Source organism: Hypanus sabinus, chromosome 19 (assembly GCF_030144855.1).
Source record: "Hypanus sabinus isolate sHypSab1 chromosome 19, sHypSab1.hap1, whole genome shotgun sequence".
Taxonomy (NCBI): Eukaryota; Metazoa; Chordata; class Chondrichthyes; order Myliobatiformes; family Dasyatidae; genus Hypanus; species Hypanus sabinus.
Window position 1 is genome coordinate 17,895,297 of NC_082724.1, and position 22,308 is coordinate 17,917,604.

Here is a 22,308-nt window from a genome sequence, read left to right on the forward strand (position 1 = left end):
AATGGAGAACAAGCAGCAAATTCTGCTTCACTCACCTCTCCCATTTCCATTTAGATGAAGAATAAGGGTGATGACAATTGCAGACTGCCTCTGTATAGCACATCCACAGACTGTGTTGATTGTTGACACAAATGATGCATTCATTGCATGCTTCGATGTTTTGATGTACATATGACAAATAAAACTAAGTTTTGACTGACTTGATCACAGACTACTTTTATTATTTTGTTAACATCAAGGATAGCTTTTACTGGAGTACCATGGTGGTGTAGTGGTTTTATCCTATTTACAAACTGAAAATTAAAAATATCACTTTTCTCATGGCAAACAGCCACATCTGTAACCTTGATAGTGGCCATTATTTCATACTGTAGCACATTTGGTGATTCATGCATCACATCTCACAGTTTAGCTTCCAGATCTCAGTGCTGCTAATTCACCTTAAATTTTGTGAATTTTGAATATAGTGGTTAGAGACTCGGAACTGATCAGAGAGCAAAGATAAAAGCACATTCACTCTCCAGTCAGGAGAGACTAAATGGATTGAAACGTAGCTTCATAAATAAGACTTAATCTACAATTCAGCTTTGCATCAAGACTAATGGTTTGCTGAAACGTTCACGTGACCACGACAGGAAGATGAAAGAAAATGACATACTCAGCTAAATCAATGACAAGTGAAAATGAAATTGTTTACATCATGATTTATGATGTGATGTAGATGAAAGCATATCAGAATAACAACCGTCAGAAAATTATAGCAACACAAATACTACAATGGAATACAAACTTAACTGCAGGCTGATTTGGTGCACCCATCAGTACCATTAGGAATCTCTGAAAAGGACTAGTAAATGTACATTTGGGTTTTCCGGCAACCACAATAATAACAACAACAATATGCTCAACAAATATGCCCTTTTCTCATTACTACCATCAAGGAGGTGATAGAGGAGCCTGAAAACATACATTCAACATTTTACGAACAGTTTCTTCCCTTCCACTAGATTTCTGAACTGTCCACGAACACTAACTCTTTTTTTTTTGCTCAGTTTACACACATTTTCCAATTTCTTACTATAAAGTTTTTTTATGTATTGCACTGTAATGTTGCAAAACAAATTTCATGACGAACAGTATGCCAGTGATAATAACTAGATTGTGATTATCTAACAGCTCTGCAGAATCTCTCGTGTATAGGGTAATTTAAAGCTTTATAGAAATCCCAGGAACATATGGAATGGTGCAAATATTAGTTGAGGTCACTTCTACACTAAGAATCCAGATGATGTGAATGTTCATGTTCTGCATTCTAAAACTGGTCAAGGTATTGCAGGATAACATAAGGAATATTATTGCCACATCAATGTAGAAAGGAAGTCTCGAAACTTGCTGTACATTCCATGGAGAATACCAGGATGCATAATCATGTCAGGACCACTCATTTCCTTGCAGAGTGAATGGCAACTGAACCCAAAAGGTGAAAAAAAAACTTTTAAAGTGATGCACTGTTCAAAACATATCCAAAACCATCCTTGCTGCTGATCCGCGGAAACAGTAAAGCTTACATATTTAGAATGAGTTGAAGGAAGGCAAGAATTTTTCTGCAGAATGGCACTGGGGAATGCAGTGCATTTACACTGCAGGCATTGCCGTGAGCAGAATGGAGCAATTACAACCCAATGATTAAACGATCAGTTTTTGTAATAGATCCTGGGAAAGCTTGTCAAAAAGAGCAAAAAAGTGTCTCCCATGGTAAATTGGCAAGCATCTGCTATTTAAAATAAAACTTATTTGTTGTAGCGTGGTTGGGGAGGGTGTTAGAACATGGCATATTTTTCTAAAGGACATAAATTAAATCCAAGATGATCCTTGAATGCTTTGAAATAATCAAAGTGTTATCTAGGACAACAGCAAAGCCTTTTATTTAAATAATCCCATAATACAACATGGATTTATTGACAAATACCCTTAAGCTAGTAAAATACCCCCCGGTACAACAGTGAAATATTTGGCATTAACCAAAAATGTTATTGAAGGCCGTGATTAAAATCTTTGTCTGAGTGAAGAGCAATGCAGAGGAGATTTACAAGGATGTTGCCTGGATTGGGGAGCATGCCTTATGAAAACAGGTTGAGTGAACTCGGTCTTTTCGCCTTGGAGTGACTGAGGATGAGAGGTGACCTGATAGAGGTGTATAAGATGGTGAGAAGCATTGATCCTGTGGATAGTCAGAGGCTTTTTCCCCAGGGCTGAAACGGCTGCCACAAGAGGGAACAGATTTAAGGTGCTTGGGAGTAGGTACAGAAGAGATGTCAGGGGTAAGTTTTTTTACTCAGAGAATGGTGAGTGCGTGGAATGGGCTGCCGGCAACTGTGGTAGAGGCAGATACGCTAGGGTCTTTTAAGAAACTTTTGGATAGGTGCATGGAGCTTAGAAAAATAGAGGCTATGGGTAACCCTAGTAATTTCTAAGGTAGGGACATGGTCGGCACAGCTTTGTGGGCCGAAGGGCCTGTATTGTGCTATAGGTTTTCTATGTTTCTATGCACAATATTAAAAGGAAAGCATATTCATGATTGGAAAACTTTAGGGAGAAAGCACCAAAGATTTGGCTACGGCAGCTGAAAACATCACCATGGAGCATTTCATCTGAGGTTGATGAAAGGGAACCAAATTGAAGAGTATGGACTTGAGACTTGGATAATGCAGAAAATGCAGAAGGAACTTAGCAGATCAGGCAGCATCTATGGAGATAAATAAACAGTCAATGTTTTGGGCGGAGACCCTTCACCCGAAGTGCTGGACCCAAAATGTTGACTGTTCATTCCTCTCTATAGGTGCTGTGTCTGTCTGTCGGTTTCTGGATTGCCAGCATCTGCAGAATCTATTGTGTCGAAGATCAAGTTACAAGGAGTTTCAAGCCATGATATGAAGGCTTAAAGTTTTTAAACAGTAAGATCTCATTTAACCAATTACTCAATCACAAAAGAGGGTGGAGGAGACTCACTGCAAGTTGAGAAAGAGACTAGGTGAATTTGCAAGGACCTTAAGTTTATGAGGGCTGGAATGAGAAAGATCAGTCTGGACAGGAACAATCAAACAAAGGCTTGGACAGAGCTTTGGAAAGAAACAAATCTAAGCAAAGACAAAGTCCTTTGACGTTTGTACAGATTAAGCCATCTTGATGTTGGTATAAACGCAGTACAAAACTCAACAGCCAGAATTTCACAGCATGGAAACAGGTCCCTTGGTTGACATATCCAATGCAGACTAAAATGCCTATCCATGATCATCCGATTTTCAGCCTGTGATCCATATCCTTCTATTTCTTTACCATCTAAGTGCCTAACCAAAATGTGTTTTTTTTTAAATAAACTGCGACTCTACTTGCCACTCCTGCCCCACCTGGCAGCTTGTTTCATACACCCACCATTCAGCAGAGAGAGGAAAAAAAAACGACCCTCAACATTTCACTTAAATAGTTCCCACTTCTATTAAACCTAAGCCCTCTAGTTTTAGACTCTGCCCTTAGAGGAAAGACTAACCATCCAGCTTGTCGATGCTCAATTTTAAAAACTAAAAGGTCACCACTCAGTCTTTAGCGTTGCAGTAAGAATGGTTCCAGCCTATCCACTCTCTCCTTGTGCCTAAAAGCCCTTCATTCCAAGCAACATCCTGGTGAATCTCTTCCACACTCTTTACTTTGCTGCTACATCCTGATCCAACTGACACAATATTAGAAATGTGGCCCAACAGTTTTGCACAGCTGCAGCCTGACATTCCAAAGCTCAAACTCAATCCTCCCCCCACCCCCCACCGACTGTGAAGATAAACAATCTGAATGGCATTTTCAGTATTCTTCCCAATTGTGTCATTATTTTCAGGAAGCCATGAACTTGCATGCTTAGATACCTGTTTACTGTACATGTCCTGTCATCATTAGATAGCCCAGAATGTATTGCCTCACACTTAAATTCAAACTGCTACCATTATACCCAACTTTCCAGCTTCTCCATGTCCTCCTATCGTTGGGCAGTCATCTCCACAATGTACAATTCGACTAATCTACAAGTTGTCAGCAAACTTGCTTATCAGTAAGGACCTGGACCCACTGCAATTTGCCAAACGTCACAAAAGGTCTAAGGTGGATGTAATGTCACTGGCTCTCCTCATGGCTTTGGATCACCTGGACAGGATGCTGTTTTTTTACCACGGCTCAGCGTTTAACAGCATCATTCTTACTATTATGATCAAAAAGCTCTGGAACCTGGGCCTAAGTACCTCCCTTTGCAACTGGATCCTCGACTTCTTAACCACAATTGGAGCGGATTGGAAATAATATCTCCACCTTGGGGACACTCAACACTGGAACATCTCAGGGACGTGCTTAGCCCACTGTTCTACTCTCCCTACACCAATGACTGTGTGGCTAGGCATAGCTCAAGTGCCACCTAGAAATTTGCTGATGATACAACCATTGTTCACAGCATCTCAGATGGTATTGACAGGGTGTACAGGAGCAAAATATACCAGCTAGTTGCGTGGTGTTATACCAAAAATCTTGTACTCAATGCAGGTAAGGCCAAAGAACCTATTGTGGACTTCAGAAAGGGCAGGACAAGGAAACACACACCAGCCCTCACAGAGGAATCAGAGAAGTGGAGAGAGTGAGCAATTTCAAGCTCCCGGGTGTCAATATCTCTGAGGACCCAACCTGGTCCCAACATACCAATGCAGCTGAAAAGGCGGCAAAACATTGGCTATATTTCAATCGGAGTTTGAGGAGATTTGGTTTGTTACCGAAAACACTCGCATATTTCTACAGATACACCATATAGAGGGGTGGGGGGGGGGGGGGGCTACTGCACAGGATTGAAGTAAGTTGCAGAGAGTTGTAAAATTAGCCAGCTCAATCATGGGCACTAGCCTCTGTAGTGCCCAGGTCATCTTCAAGGAGCACTGCCACATCCATCACTCAGGGCCTCTACCACTCAGGACATGCCCTCTTCTCAATGCTACCCTCAGGGAGGAGGTACAGAAGCCTGAAGGCACACATTCAATTGTTCAGGAATTGCTTCTTCCCCTCTGCCATCCAATTTCTGAATGGTCAATGAATCCATGAATACCACCTCACTACTTATAGTTAAATTATATATACACACAACTGTAATTAACAGTTTCCCCCTATATCATGTATTTCTTTGTACTGCTGCTGCAGAGTTAACAAGTTTCACGACATATGCCAGTGATATTAAATCTGATTCAGAAATGCAGTCTTTCTCATCCAAGTCATTTATATATTTGACAAGAAAACAACTATGCCAGCATCGAGCCCTGAAGTGCACCACCAGATACAGACTTTATAGTCTGATAAACAACCCTCCACCATTAACCTCTGCCTCCAATCACCAAGCCAGTTTTGGATCCAGTTTACGATAACATCTTGTACTTCATGTGCTCCAACTTTCTGGACCTGCCAACAGTCTGGGCCCTTGTCATAAACCTTGCTAATGTCCAAATACACCTCATCTGGTCTTCAATGATCTCAGAAAGCTCCTCAAATATCTGTCTGATTTGTGGGGCAGGATTTTCCCTTGGTAGAACCATGTTGACTTCCCCTAATCAGTCTAATTGAGCACAAATACTATCCCTAAGAATGTCTGGCAATGATTGTTCACTGATAAATACTGATGCAATGTATTAATTCAGGACACCACACATATCTCCTGGCCCCACACAAAGGCTAGCCACTTGCTTCTAATGTACTTATAAACATTTTGGAATTCTTTTTAATTCAGCTGGTCAGGGCCATTTTACACCTTTTTGCTCTCTTAACTGAAAAACACTTCCTCCTTCCTGATCAACCTTAATTTCTTCTGTTAACCAAAGTTCCCTTTATCTTAGTTTCTTTGGTTTTCACCCTTATAGGGACATATTATCTGGGGACTTCCATTTTACTTTTAAACACCTTCCATGTATTGGATGTTGTTTCTCTCTGCCAGATACACCCAATCTAGATCATGTCTTATACCAGTGGACTCAGCCCTCCACAACTTAAGATCTTAAACTCTTGGTCCAAACTTATCCTTTTCATGCCTACCTTAAATCTTACTGAATTCTGGTCAGTGACTACACAGTTCCTCACAGATATTTGCACACTCCTCATTCCTTGGAATAAGCTTGAGTACAGCTCCCTCCATAAAACAACTCATTACATACTACTTTAAAAACCCTTCTTGGACCCCGAACAAATTTCATCCCATCTAGAAGTAAGGCAGTCCAAGTCAATATTAAAGAAGTTAAAAATCACAGCTACAGCCCTATTGCTTTTAAATCCTACTGCTATTTTCTACGTATTCGTTCTTCCAAATCCTGCTGACTACTTGGAGGTTCATCAATATAATCTCAAAGTGATCTGTCCCTTTCTTATGAAATCAATTTCAATTTCCAATCAATGCATGATTAGTTAGCACCAAGGTTAAAAACGGTCTTTTCAGTTTCTGAAAATCTTAGACTACTTTTATTCATCCAATTTTGGAAACTGGGCAGTCTGATAATTCAGAACTAATGAATGGCTTGAAAGAGTTTGTGCTGAGGTAGAGCAGCATGCCATTAACATAACTGTAATGCTGTACTTTATAGGGCTTTGGCCAGTACAGAGATGAGAATGAGGAAACCAATGACAGATACTTAGGGAGATATTGGCAGCAATGATAAGGAAAGAAAAGTTATTACACTCACATTTCTGTGAGGATTTGATAGTTAAGAGTACAACTCAGCAAGAGTAGGGGTACTTGAATGGAGTCTCTTAAAAAATGAAAGGACTCAGCAGAATCAATCTGGATCAATCTAAATTATGACAGATTGGAAAATTTTCAGATCTGGTAATATTTCATGAAATGCTGAAGGTTACTGTGCAGGTATAACAAGTAGTTAGGAAGGCAATCAATACGCTGACCTTCATTGCAAGGGAGCTTAACTGTAAGGGTAAAGACATTTTACTACAATCCTATACAACCAAGGGAGCACCGCTCCAGAATATCACGTGCATACCTGGTCTCCCTACCCAAAGGGAGGATATACTTGCAATAGAAGGACTGCAGTAAATGAACTTTGAGAGATTAAACACAATGGGCCCGTGCCCATGCTCACAAGAACTGAAAAGTATGAAGTCGTCAAGGGGACTCACAAGGTAGGAGTGCAGTTGGTTTCTCCCCCAGCTGGGATGTTTAGATTCATAGAGGAAGGTCTCAAAATAAGGAATCCACCATTCTGGACTGAGATAAGAACTGCTTCAGCCAAATGGAAGTATGTATTTGGTATTCCCTACTCAAGGAGGCTCAGCCATTGAACATACTCAAGACAAAATGATAAATATTAGGGAATCATGGGACATAGCGTCACTTTCCTGCAGGGTTTGCAAAACACCCCCCCCCCCAAAAAAAAATTCATCCATGGAAGAGTTAATGTGAAGAGATGAATGTTCGATTTTTGTCCCATTTTTCTTTATGTGGATGGTGTGGTTAAAAAAAATAACAATGTCTGTAGTCAAATGCAGGGGGAACTGATCAGCTTATCACAATCATCTATGATTACAATGTAGAGTAAGCTTAGTGCCAAGTGGACAGGGCAAGTACACCGAGTTTGCAATTGGTCTCAAATTTAGCAAAAAGCAACTTCATCTTTGACCTATGCATCTTGCATGGCGATCCATTTTCTCACAGCAACTTAGAACAAAACACATAATAACTAAGTGAATGTCTTTCTCTCTGTATTTGAAAATGGAAAGGATACTGCATTCAAGTAATCTCGTGACTAGACACTGGTTTCATACAAAACTTAAGTACCTGTACCGTACAAACACTTGCATACCTTCTGAATCCAAAGCTGTAATTCTTAATTTCAGTGGAGAATCTTCCAAGTAAAGTTCACGAGTTGTAGACACAATTTCAATCCTGCTGATGACATCAACTATTACGTCACACCGCAAAACCCGGCCAAATGCTATTAAAGGAAATATATGCACAATTGAAGACAAATAGAAACTTCTGCAAAAAAAAATCACTTCATTCAAAGTCACCTACATTTTTCATTTGCTGAAACATATTTTCTAAATGCTAAAATCTCTTTAAAACCATGTGGCTACGGTATTTCGATTCATCCAATTTTCACCAATATTCTTAAATCCCATCAGGTCAAATTTAAAATTTTAAAGTGACCATCATAACTCTTTCATTATCTTTGATAATCTCATTATCTTTCATCCTGGAACCAACTGTGCTTGTGACTTCTCACCATTTCCCAACTAGTGATATTAGTGCTGAGGCAACCCAACATTAATAGACAGAGTTGGAGGAGAAATAAAAAAACTGATAGTAAGGCTTGAAACCATGAGAAGAAATTTCAACACATAGGGGAAGATAACAATTTGTGTTGTATACTAAATGAAGCTAACATGACTAAAACCATCATAGTACAATGAACAGTGAAAATATCTTAAAAGAAACCGAACGTTCTGAAAAAGACCTTTGCATTTCAAAATTTTAATTGCTTTCAAGAGACTGCTTTGGAAAGACCGCAGCATTCAGAAAGGCATCTAAGAGTACGAAAACAGGCCTCCAGCCCAACTCGTCCAGGTTGAAGGGTTGAGTTCATTCTATTTCCCTGTATTTGGCCCATATCCCTCTGAAACTTTACTATCCATGAACATGTTCAAATGTTTTTTAAATGTTGTAATTGTTCATGCCTCCACCAACTCCTCTGGCAGCTCACTCCATATTCCCACCAACCACTGTACGAAAAGTTTACCCCTCAGGACCTCTTTAAATCTTTTCCCTCCAACCTTAAAACTATGTCGTCTTCCTGTTGTAGACTTAATACTCCTGAAAAAACAAACACCGTGACTGTATCTCTGATCCCTGTGATTTTATAAATCTCTAAGGTCACCCATCAACTCCTTCACTCTAGGAAAAACAGCCCAAGCCTATTCAGTTTTTCCTCGTAAAACTAGCCCACCAATCCCAGCAACATCCTTGAGAATCATTCCAACATTCTCTCCGAGTTTAATCATATCCATCTTACTGATGGTGAACAGAATGGCACATAAGGATCCAAGTGTGGTCTCACTGACCTTTTGTTGAGCTGTATCATAGTACCCTTCCTCTTATATTTAATGCCCCCAATTGACGATGGAAAGCAAGCTATTTGCTTGTTTCACCATTCCGTCTACCACTTTCAGGAACCATGCATTTGCACCTGCGTCTCCACCATACACTGTTTGTTCTTCCCTGGTTTAACTTCCAACATTGCATCACATCACACTTGCCCAAGTTAAACTTCTATTGCCACTTCTTTGCCCGCTTTCCCATTCGATCTAGGTCCAGTTATTAGACAACATTTTCACTGTCCACCATATACCCAATTTTTTGAATCTTCCATACACTGATCTTGCCACCTACTCACTTACCAAACGATAAACACATACACGCACACACCCTCTTTTCCTACTTAGCCTGAACATGGCTTTCTTTCAAAATGCTCAGTGATTCTTTGTAACTATTAATTAAAAATGAATGAAGATCTCAGTGCACAACTGAATTTTTACTCAGTGGCAAATTTTAGGTGATAAAGGAATGGCAAATGTTACTCAACGAAATAGTGCAAACGTTAGCTTCTGTATCACCTGAATTTATTCAGAAAACCATACCTATTTCTTCAGCAAAAATAATGCTGGTGAGGCGAGCCGGTTGAGATGCACGTGACAAAACGACTGCGCTTTGTGAACATTGTTGATCACTGGGGTTCAGAGGTTCAATGCTGGCAACATCTGGTCTTGTTGACCACCTGGAGTAATATATCGTAATTAAAACTTTTGCCTTCAAAATATACTTAAATGCCTTAAGAAATAATCTCAGCACAAATCCGTAATAGCAATGCTAGCTTAGAATATAATTGTACGGCAGCTTTGTTTATCAGCATTTAGTTCCATTGAAAACTAAAACTTCAAACAAACTTAGTTTGACTCATAGCAGATGTTATCTACTTTGGACTGTTACGAAATCCCGTAACTGGATCACTTACCAGCAAAGATAGAGAGGTCCGTTGAAGTCTGATGGTACTATTTTTAAAAGTCTTTATTTATGAAGGGGCACAAAAATAAGATTAATACAAACATTCAGATAATATACGTCGCCAATACTCAATCTAAAAGCGCGGGTCTAATAATAACCATCAATAAGAAACAGCTCGATCGTTTGACTAGGGGATAATATATTGTCTGATGGAAATATAAAAGTCACTCAGTTCCTGCAGGCTTCAGCCTTTTGGGGGACCACTGGGTTTTCACTTGTTGGAGAGAGAGAGAGATTGGTGAGAAAAGAAACTTGCCCGGGTCTTTTATGAAGCAAATCCGTTGAATCAGGGGAGCGGGCTTCCCTGTTGTGAGCTAAAAGCGGTTTTCTGTGATTCCAACCACGATTCTAGCCAAGGATTCCAGCCACGGAATCCAACGCACGTGGCTTCCTTCAAATGGCTTCCGGCTGCTACGGGATTGTTAGCGTTTCTTCTGGTGCGTCTGAAGGGGTTGTTCCCCCAGACCCTCTTTTATACTTCCTCACGGGATCTCAGATGTCAATCAGGTTGGGATGATGCAATCTCTCTCTCAACCAGCCCACTTTACCCGAGGGCTTGCACGTAGCATAGTCCCCAATCCACAAACGTGGTCTCCAGGAGACAATGGTCAATGTCGCATTATTTTGCATCGCGGTGGAACGAGGTATTCGGCACGTCTCTCTCTCCCATTTCCTGGGTCTCCTGAATGAACTCAATAGTGATCTTGCGACTCTCACAAAGGAGGGGGCTACCCCGCACCCTTCGCCCCATCAGAGCTGTGGTACATTCATAACAGGACCTTTACTATCACTTCTATCTACATCCTTTTCATAATACAGGTATGCGCCGTTTAACATCCATTCGTGCAACGTCCGATCGCATATACGTCCGTAGTCCTGATCGGAGGACGTGACGTAGCGGACGTAACAAATCTTGAGTACCGCACGTCTCTGGAGTGTAGTAGTGTTATCTCTGTTTAATTTTCTTTCCAAAATATTACTGTAAAAGTGCATCATGGCTTCCAAATGCAGCAAAACCACTCCTAGTGATAGCAAGAGGCAAAGGAAAAGTATTGATTTGGAAGTGAAACAAAAGGTTATTAAACAATATGAAGGTAGAAAACCAGTGAATGCTATTGCTCAGGATTTAGGCATGGATGTATGTATTATTGTGTACAGTATACAGTTTTAGTGTAAGTTCTTGGCTATTTGGTTAATACAGGTACACTACAGTACTTCATATAGGTTTGCTAAGTATATAATATAGTATTCACACAACATCCAAATCACATAACGTCTGATTTCATAGAAGGTATCGTGGACGTTAAGCAACACATACCTGTATGACCAAAATTGTTAACACTTCCCTGATAAGACCACAAGGTATAGGAGCAGAATTTGGCTCACTGTGTCTGCTCCGCCATTTCATCATGGCAGATTCCGATTTTCCTCTCAGCCCCAACTCCTGCCTTCTCCCCGTATCCCTTCATGCCGTGACCAATCAGGAATTTATCAACCTCTGCTTTAAATATACAGAGACTTGGATTCCATAGCTACCTGTGGCAAAGGATTCCACAGATACACTACTCTCTAAAGAAATTGCTCATCATCTTCATTCCAATAGGAAGCCCCTCTATTCTGAGGCTGTCCCCTCTGGTCCTAGACTCTCCCACCATAGGAAACATCCTCTCCAAATCCACTCTATCAGGTCCTTTCACTATTCGATAGGTTTCAATGAGATCACCCCTCATTCTTCTGAATTCTAGTGAACATAGGCCCAGAGGCATCAAATGACAAGCCATTCAATCCTGGAACCATTTTCGTGAACTTCCTTTGAATTCTTTCCAGATTCTGCACATCCTTTGTAAGACAAAGGGCCCAAACTGCTCACAATACTCCAAATGAGGTCTCACCAGTGCTCTATAAAATCTCAACATTGCACCCTTGCTTTTCTATTCTAGTCCTCTTGAAATGAATGCTAACATTGCATTTCCCTTCCTCACCACAGACTCAACCTGCAAATTAACCTTTAAGTTAATTAAATCCTGCACAAGGACTCTCAAGTCCCATTGCACCTGTTTTTTGTATTTTTTTCTCCAAATCAACCCTTTCATTTCTTCTACCAAAGTGCATGACAATACAGTTCCCAACACTATTCCATCTGCCATCTCTGTGCCCATTTTCCTAACCTGTTTAAGTCCTTCCGTAACCTCTCTACTTCCTCAAAACTACCTGCCCTCCACCTATCTTCATATCATCTGCAAACTTTGCAACAAAGCCATCAATTCCATCATCTCTCTCTTTCTTGCCCCTCCCCCAACCGTGAGTTTGGGAAATCAAAATAAAAAGCAATGCTTCAGACTGCGACTGTAACATCGATAGAGTGACTGCTTATTTCCCCTCTTGCCATGGAAGTGACATCGGCTTCTCACGCTAGTGAGAGAGAGCGAGAGCCTGAGGGATGTCAATTTGTTGGAGGGATAGTTAGTAGATCAAGTGGTAGACCATGATCTCTCTTTGCGGGCTTTGCTGTTGCTTGCATGGTGGGCAGTGGGAATGCCAAATCTCTATGCTAGAATAATTCGGGAGGGTCAATGCTGCTTGCTTGTGTGTGGGAGGACAACAGGGGGGTGTGGGGTTCTTACCCCCCCATCATTCATTCTGTTTTGAGGATGTCTAAGATTAAGAATTTTAGGTTGTATATTGAATACATTCTCTGATTTAAAATGGAACTATTGAACCATGAACACCACATAACTTATCCTCATTAATGTTTGAAGATGGGCGTTTTCTGAAGCTTTGTAACTATACTCTATTCCCAAATCAAAAGATTCACTTCCCACTTGTAATAGTAGTTCCCTCTTGCCAATCAATTAAATAGTGCTCATCTCTGCTGTGGCCCCTCCATTAGAAATTGTTCTGACTTAGTCAGGCTGATCCAAAATAATTGACATGTGTGGCAAAAATCCAGACAAATCATGCTTCCACAACATTTTTGAACAATTCTAAGTAAATATCTCAGCGATACACAACCCTATTCATGGTCTGGTTACCTCCCATAGGATCAATATAAATATCACGGCAAGTTTCCATGAAACACACAACTTTCAGCCTTCAAAGATACTCTTAAAGATGCTATAATTTTAACATGAAAATGAATGAGAGCTATTGGTAAGTAATTCTTAAAAATAGATTTATTTAGAAATGCATTGTAATCTGGATGGCAGAAGGCTTGTCCCTATAAATTTCAACAACCTTCACTTTCTCAATATCACAATGATATTTAAATATTTAAAACTATTTAAATTGAAATAAGTAAAGCTTTTGTTTTCATCAGCAAATATAACTGGAACAATAACCTCAGGGCATCTGTAATTCACAACACGTGCAAAGAAGCACAGGCTCTTGAACAGTAAAACTGGGACATTCTGTTTGGAAGCACCAATTCCACTCAGCAAGGTCTGGCCCATCCTCACCACCTTTAGTCACAAATAGATAGAACACTCGGGAAGGCATCAGCAGTATCTCAAACAATGAAACCAAAAGCAGGAAGTAGCAAGAAATGTCAGGAAGGAAGATGGGGGTAAGTTTCTGAGAAATGTAAAAATATCACAGTGGGGATTAAAACTATCCCAACTGAAATAGAAAAAGGCGACAGAAGGAACATGATTAACATACCAAAATATCTAATGAACATAATAAAAATATCTAAACAGCCTTACAGGGTACAGAAAATGAGAATGAACCTGAGCAGCGGGAAGGGTTACAATGGGACACTCCATTGGGCACAGTGATAATTATATTTAGTTATGGGAAAAGTACATGTATCGACTAGGATCAATAATGTCCGCTAAAGGACAATTTTAATAGGTTAAAAATAGACTGGAAAAAAGATACTGGGAGGTATATCAATGCCAGATAAATTAGGTACTCAAGAAGATTTGTTTGAAATCTTAACAGTACACCCTTTAAAAAAAACAGAATAGTTAAATAAAGGTAGTTAAGAAAACAAATGAGATACCTCCCTTTCACGGTTGAGACTTAGAACATAGCTCAGAAAGATTTCACTGAAGCTGCACAAAGTTTCAGTCAGCAAACAGCAAGTTACTGTAATGCTCTAAGTCACCACACTAAAGGAATATGACTGCATGAGAACATTTCTCCACAATCTCCATCATAACAAGTGTACCACAATGCTGTGGGCCTAACCCCCTGCTCGATCCACTTCATACTTATGACTGAGCTGAAGTACAGCCCCAATGCCACATTTAAGTTTGCTGACAACATCACTGTTGCTGGCCAAATCAAAGGTGATGAAGAATCAGCATTTGGAAGGGATATCAAATATCTGGTTGAATGGTGCCAAAACAACCTCTCACTCAATGTCAGCAAGACCTTGAAGCAGATAATTGATTGCAGGAGGAGGAAACTGGAAGACCTCTTTGGAGGATTAGAGGTGGAGAAAGTCAGCAACTTGAACTTCCTCAGCATTATCGTGTCCTGGGTCCTGCTTGTAAGTGCAATTACAAAGAAAGCACAGCAGCACCTCTACTTTCTTAGAAGTTTGAAAATCTGGCATGTCATCTAAAACTTTAACAGACTTCTATAACTGCAGAGTGAAGAGTATACTGACTGGTTATATCACAGCCTGGTATGGAAACACCAATGCCCTTGAATGGAAAACCAACAAAAAGTAATGAACACAGCCCAGCCCATCAGAGGTAAAACCTTCCCCATCATTGAGTATGACTATGCTGTTGAGCACTGTTATAAGGAAATCAGCATCCATCATCTTGGCCATGCTCTCTTCTTACTACTGCCATCAGAAAAGAGGTACAGGAGCCTTAGGTCCTACACTACCAGGTTCAAGAACACTTATTACCTCTCAAGCATCAGGCTCCAGAACCAGAGTTGATAATCACCCCAGCATTAAACTGATTCCACTAACTATGGATTCACTTTCAAGGACTTTACTAATTCATGCTCTCAATATTATTATTTCTTTTTTTGAGTTTGTAAAATTTGTTTTTTGCATGGTGTTTATTTGTCCATCTTTGTGTGCCATTTTTCATTCATTCTACTGTCTTTCTTGTACTTACTGTGAATATACACAGGAAATTGAATTTCTGGGTAGTATATGGTGACAGATATGTACTTTGATAAATTGACTTTGAACTTTGGGAAAAGACAGAGGTAGGACCTTTTTGGCATATTTGATGAATTATGAGAGACTTTCGCTGGGGGTTGTTTTCTTTGGAACACAGGAGACTGAAGTATCAAGTTGTGTGAGCCAAGAAAAGGTCAACAGAAAAGAATAAGGTACATATACATCTGGAAACACAGCGGTGGATTAGGGTAATTAGTAGTAGTCACCATGGCTTTGGGTATGGGAGATCATGTTTATGAACTTGATTGAATTTTTTGATGAGGTGACCAAGAAAGTTGATCACAGCAGAAGAGCAGGTATGGTTTAAACGGACTGGAAGCCTTTAATAAGCTTCCATATGGCAGGCTACTGTGTGAGGTCAGATCACATGGAATTCAGGGAGAGCGGCCTAATTGGATATGCCTGATGGTAGAAAGCAGAGGAGAGTTGATTTCTGCACTAGAAGCCTGTGTCTAGTGGTGTGTCACATGGATCAGTGCTGAGCTCATTTTTGTTAATTGATAATCCATTTTTGTTAAAGGGTTGGATAAGCATGTAGGCATATTTTCCGAATGTGCTAAAATAGGTGGTATCATTGACAGTGAAGTGGTTAGCAATGATTGAAGGGAGATTTCAGTGGCTATTTGTATGGAGTTTGTGTGTCCTCCCCATGACTGTGTGGGTTTCCTCTGTGTGCTCAGATTTCTTCCCACAGTCCAAAGACATGCCAGTTGGTAGCTTAACTGGTCATTGTAAATCGTCCCATGATTAGGATGGCGGTAAATTGGAGGATCGCTGGGAGGCTTGGCTCAAAGGGCCTACTCCACATTGTATCTCAATAAAAAAAAATATTGATTTGTTGGGGAAGTTAGACAAGAAATGTTAAAGGGAGTTTGATTGAGATAAGTGTGAGGAGCTGCATTTTGCAAAGTCAAATCCAGGTAGGATTTTCAGAGCAGAACAGAGGGATCTTGGAGGACAAGTACATGGTTTCCTGAAAGAAGCATCATGGGTAGATGGTTTGGTGACGGCAGCTTTTGGCACATTGGCCTTACATCAAAGCATTGAGTAGAAAAGTTAGGAGGTGTTGCTGCAGAGGCCGCACTTGGGAAATTATGCTTAGTTTTGATCACTATGAAAAAGATGTTACTGAATTGGAAAGAGTACAGAAAACATTTACAAGAATGCTGCCAGAACTTGAGGGACTGAGTTATTGAGAGAGTTTGGACATGGTAGGCTTTTATTCCATAGGAAATTGAGAGGTGATCTTATAGATTTGTGTAAACTCATGAGTATCGATAAGGTGAAAGCTCTTTAATTATCCCTCCAGAGTTTGGGAGTGAAGAACTACTGGGCATAGGTTTAAGGTATGAGAAACTTGAGAGCCTTTTTTTTTAATGCAAAGGATGTGAAATCAACTGCCAAAGGCAGTGGTTGAGGCAAGTACAATGACAGCTTTTACAAAAGTTGGTCTGACACATGGATTGGAAAGGTTGAGGAAGCTCTGGACCAAACATTGACAAATGCAACTAGCTTGAATTGTGCATCTCGGTCGGCATAGTCCAGTTGGGCCAAAGGGCTTATTTCTTTGCTGCAGGTCTCCATGATTGCTTTCCTGCCATAAACCTTAGTACATATGTACCAAAGATTCATGTTAATTGGTAGAATGATTAGAAAGGTATTAAAAACAAAATACATACAGTGAGTCAGGGAACTCAATTTGTTGAGTAAGGACCGAAGACAAGTTATATTAAAATTTGGCTTGGGTATCCAGATGATCATTGAAAAACCAAAAGCAGTTAGCTGTTGTCTAAGAGGTAGAAAGTAGGATTAATTCAATGTTCATTTTGGCTGACTTTGATAAAATAGGCTGAACATCTTCCTTTTTTCATGTAAGTTTGCATCATGTTATGATTCTGAAGTGCCAAAGGAATTTACATTCAATTCGTAAATTGGCTATAGATTGCTCAGCAGTAAACAATGAAAGCTAAAACATGCATATACTATTGGAAGCTCAAAAATATAAAAGATTATCTTAAAAGGTCATAGAAGTAACTACAAAATACTTATAAATGAGGAAGGTCAGAGGATTTACCAAACAATAATTGTGGGTCAGATCATGCTTTATAGTAGGCCTGCTTTCTAAATACACATCCAGCACTGAGTCTGTCCTAGTTAGCAGGAATGCAAGTGGTTGAGACCCGTGACTCCAACAGGCTTGGACTGTTAATACGTGCAAGGGTTGTTGAAGCTGAAGATTCTGTCACACTGGCTTGCCAATGGCCTTCGAGTGTTTCGGACTATCAAAGTCACTTGTTGCACGTAAAGATAGGATTTAATTTAAAAAATTAAGCCTGCATTGTAAATAACCATTTTGCGCAGACCGGGGTAGCAGCACAATCACTGTCTTCAGCAATGACAATAAAGTTTTATTCTTTTCAGTTTCAAAATTTCCACATTGAGCGATGAAAGGACGGGAAACTCAAAGCTGCTGTTGGTTTAACTAATGAGCGAGTTTTATTGTCACTCCCTCAACAAAAACTGGACCACGGAAACTTGAGCAGCTTACACTGAAAGCAGGAACCATGTGTATAAAACAACTGTGTGCTTTATGAGCCACATGTGCATGGTGCTAATCAGATCAATAGCTGCTAATGCAAGAACATCCTGTGGCCTCAATGTGCTTCCCCTGTACTTCATTGGGCTTATACACTTTGTGACATCTTGCCTGCGTTTATCTTCAGAAAGATAGTCACAGACTTTAACTATTCAATCCCTCGAGCCTGTTTTAACTTTTAAAATCAGATAAAACTACTCACATTGACTCTGCATGGCAAAATTATTTGTTAATTATTCTTAATTGCCTAACCATGGGCCTTGTGTGGGTATAAGGTATGCTCATGTGAATGCCAGGTATGCCCATGAAAACTTATACCAATTTTTGCAGAGCAAATCATGTCACCATGCAACCAATCTCTCATACAACCTGATTAGTAATGAAAGACTCAAGTGATCTGTGCGCGAGGAACAGGTTCATATTTACAAGTGGGGGCTTAAAATCCTGTGGAGTTTGCTAGTGTCACTTTGGAGGCTTTAAGGTAGTTTGGAGGATGGCAAGTGCTGTGCCTTTAAGCAAGCAGCTCGGCAGGGATAAGCATAGAAATAGAGGCTGGTGAAACCTCCATGAGTGGTGGGAAAGTTACTGGAAGGAATTCCAAGATACAGGATTTGTTTGCATTTGGAAAGTCATGGATTATATTGGGACATTCAGCAGGGTTTTGTACTTGGGGAAATCAAGTCTTATGAACTTAATTGTTCTATTTTTGAAGTAGTGACCAAGAGGACTAATAATGGAAAGGCCGCACATAGTGTCTACGGGAACTTTAATAACACATTTGACAAGTTAGGCTAGTACAAGAAGTTAGAACACATGGGATCCAAAGTGAACAGTCAATTGGATACAAAATTGACTTAGTGATAGGAGGCAGAGGGTAATGGTGGATGGCAGTTTTCCAGTTTGGAGGACAGTGACCAGTATCAGGGATCAGTGCAGGATCCTTGGCTCTTTGCCAAATATTTAAATGACTTCCATGAGAATGTTGGTGACATGATAAGGAATTTGCAGATGATACCAACGTTGTGGTGGGTTGGTGAACAGGGAAGATCATTGCTAAAGGTTACAACTGGATATAGATTAACTGGGAAAGAAGAATCTGAATCAAGTTCATTAAAACCTCCATGTGTCAAGAAACTTGCTGTTTTGTGTCAGTAGCACAATGCAAGACAGAAATTACACCAACTCGGTAGGGGTGTCTGAAAACAGAGGGCATATGTTTCATGTGACAAAGAGGGTCTAAGTGGTAAATATTTTACCCACACTGAGTAGGTGGTATCTGAAATCAGCTGCCAGAAGAGGTGACGGAGGCAGAAACAGTGCCAGTATTTAAGAGGCATCTGGAAAGGCACAGAAGAATATGGAATTAATGCCGGGAAGTGGGATTAGGAGAGGTAGGAATGATAACATAGGTGGGATAAACCACGTTTCTAAGCTGTAAAATTCTATGACTCTTGAATTCTTTAGAGTGACCCTCACGATAATGGGGCAAGTCATCTAGGACTGAGACGAGAATACGTTTCTTTACACAGAGTACAGAGAACCTGTTGGATCCACTACCACATGGGGTGGAGGAGGACATACGGAACCGGAAAAAGACTCCTAGTCACAAAAAGAGTTTTAAGAGGTAGACGGAGAGTACAGAAATACAGTACTGAGATCAGGAGTGAACTAGGGTTATTATGAATGGCCAAACACTTGCTCCTAACTGTTTCCAGAGAGAAGGCATGGTGTGTAACCTTAAAGTCAACCGCTCACGTGCTCTCAATGTGGCAAGTCGCGGAACTGAAACACAAATTAATTTAGCAGCTGAATACTTTACTTATATCGAAATGTGAAAAGAAAGCGACAAGATTAAACAGTAATGTTTAAAAACAATCAGACAACCGCTTTTGGCCAATCAGTATGTTTAATCTTACCATTTGTAACATCCTTCCGCCGCTTCCAGTGTAAAATTGACTGTTGTGCTTCTAGCAAAAGGGAGCAAAACTTTGGGAATGTTCAGTTTCGAGGCTTCAGAGCAAAAGAAGATGTAGTTGGCTGCCATCAATATCCAGTTACGAAAGCAGAGGGCCATGATCTGACAGTTCAATTACAAGCAGTTACTGCTTTTGAGTTCGTCCGAAACACGAGGTTAAAGACTGGGTTCAAAATGAAAGCTTGTAGGTTAGAGAAGGTGCATTCACTTCAATGAGACCGTCAGAAAGGTTGCAGATCAAGGATACATAGTAACTCGTGCTTCATGGCGCTCGGGTCAGTCTTGCACCCTGCACTGCCGGTAATACAACTTTAGCTGAACAACAGTTAAAGGCATGGGTAACTGTTGCCGGAGACCATTGATTTCCCTTGCTTCTGCTTCAAAGGCCCTACACGCACGGCCTCTTCTCAAACCACGCTGGAAGTAACGGGGTCCGCTTCCTTTACCCTTCTATTTTAAAAAAATATATCTGAAACGCGCAATCCTTACAACCAATACTGCTGTAGTCCACACAAGAAAAAACCCGCCTTTTCCAACCATTTGACCGACGTCATGCACCAACCCCAAAGCGCTACTCTGAGGGCTGAAAGGTAACGCATGCGCTTTTGGAGTCGGATAAACCGGCTGACATCTGCTCTGCTTCCTCGCAGCAGCGAGAAATCAGATTTCAAAGCGATAACAAAAGAGGAAGTCATTTTGGGTTGTTTCTTCTGACTCCGTCTATTTGTTTCCTCAAGTGCTCCAGTCTGAATATTTATCCTCCCTAGACAAGCTGCATTGCAATACCCCCGTTACAAATTACACAAAGACTGTCTTTCAACTTGCGGTTTTAGATCCTTCCGCTTTTGCAACTTGGGGGCTTTGTACTTAAACCCTCAGACGTATCGAATGTATAGGGAAAGGGGGGAAAAGATGACGCGATCCTGGTATAATGTAAGTATTGAAAGCAAATAAATGACGGTGTGAATGGTGACATATTAATGCATATTTTATGACGAAATGGATGGAAGTTTAATTCTGAAAAAGCATGAGGGTTGCATTTTGAAAGGACTAATGAAGATGCTCACAATGAATGGTAGTTGTATAGAAAGGTAACGAAAATAAGAATGCAGATCCGAGGATTCCTTCGAGAACAGCATTGGTAGGTCAAGTGGTTAACAAGTACTTGAGGTATTTGTCTTCATTAGCGAGGGCATTTATTAAGAGAAAGGAATTTATGGGACAGTTATATAAAACACCAGTTCAGTTATAGCAGAACTACTGTGTGCATCTCGTGTCACCACTCTATAGGAAATATGTGATTGTTCTGGAGAGGGCACAGAGGATGTTGCTTGTGATAGACTCAGAAACAGGCATATTATCACTGACTTGTATGGTATGAAATTTGTTATTTTTATGGAGGCAGTATGGCACAAAGGCATAACAATGACTACAATTTACAATAATAATAGGGGTGTAAATAAAGAATAAAAGGGAAGTGTTCATGGACTATTCAGAAATGTGATGGCAGAAGGAAAGGAGATGTTCCTAATGATTGAGCATGAGTCTTCAGGCTTCTGTACTTAATGGTAATATTAAGATGAGGGCAGGTCCTGGAAGGTTGGGATGGAAGACCAGGCTTGTCATTAAACAGCCATGAAGAATATCTGGGTGACTTACAACAAACATAATTTGACCAATTATTGCTTAATTGAACCACTCTCACTCCTCATCAAAGTGAGGGCAGGTGTTTTCTAGGGTGTTATCAAGAACACTTACCAAAAACCAATTCACCAATGCTCATTTTGGATTTCACCATAATCACTTGGCTCCATGCCTCATTAGAGCCCTTATTTAAATATTGACTGAAGAGATGATTTTTCAAAGAGTTTAAAGTGATTACACTTGATATCAAGCTAGTATTTGACCGAGGCAATGGCAGACCAAACAATTCAGACCCATGTTACAGAATGGAAATAATTCTTGGTAAAACAAAACATTCCTCAAAAGAAATTTGTTCATATTGCTTACAGATTTATTACATTTTAATTGAGGTCAAATATTTAGTGGAAGAAATATTACAAAATTGAGGATATTTCTTAACGTAGTGGTAATTTTGTGGGACGTGAAGTTGGAAAATCTCAGCCTGAGTTTGGATGCACATTAGCACCTGATTGGTCCCCTTTATCCAGAGTCTTAGTTGCAGCAGTAATTCCTTTTGACTCAGTGGAGACTCTGTATAGGTCACAGTGACCAATGAGACCCCCTCATGAAGGTAGAACATTTTTCCTACTGACACTGGCAGGCTTGTTGGGGAAGATACATTGGCACTCGCATCTCCTCTGCAGATTAGTCAGATTCACAGCAATAAACAAAAGAAGAGACAAAGGTTTCTGCAATCAATATGCACAAGCTAGTCCAATCAACCTCTCAAAACATTCTGGAATTGATTTGAGTTGACTTTATTACTTAGATCCTTC

The 22,308-nt window shown here is 40.2% G+C and overlaps 1 protein-coding gene across 1 annotated transcript in view; it reads right to left on the bottom strand.

Annotated features, from left to right (window-relative positions):
* Nucleotides 1–20,399, bottom strand: part of nup210 (nucleoporin 210) — a 113,586-nt gene extending 93,187 nt beyond the window's left edge. The window contains exons 1-3 of the mRNA XM_059944105.1: nt 19,791–20,399; nt 9,709–9,845; nt 7,875–8,006 (exon numbers count right to left, since the gene is read on the bottom strand). Coding sequence (XP_059800088.1) covers nt 7,875–8,006; nt 9,709–9,845; nt 19,791–19,948 — 427 coding nt within the window. The 5' untranslated portion in view covers nt 19,949–20,399. The remainder of the gene's footprint in view (nt 1–7,874; nt 8,007–9,708; nt 9,846–19,790) is intronic.
* Nucleotides 20,400–22,308: the final 1,909 nt, after the last annotated feature.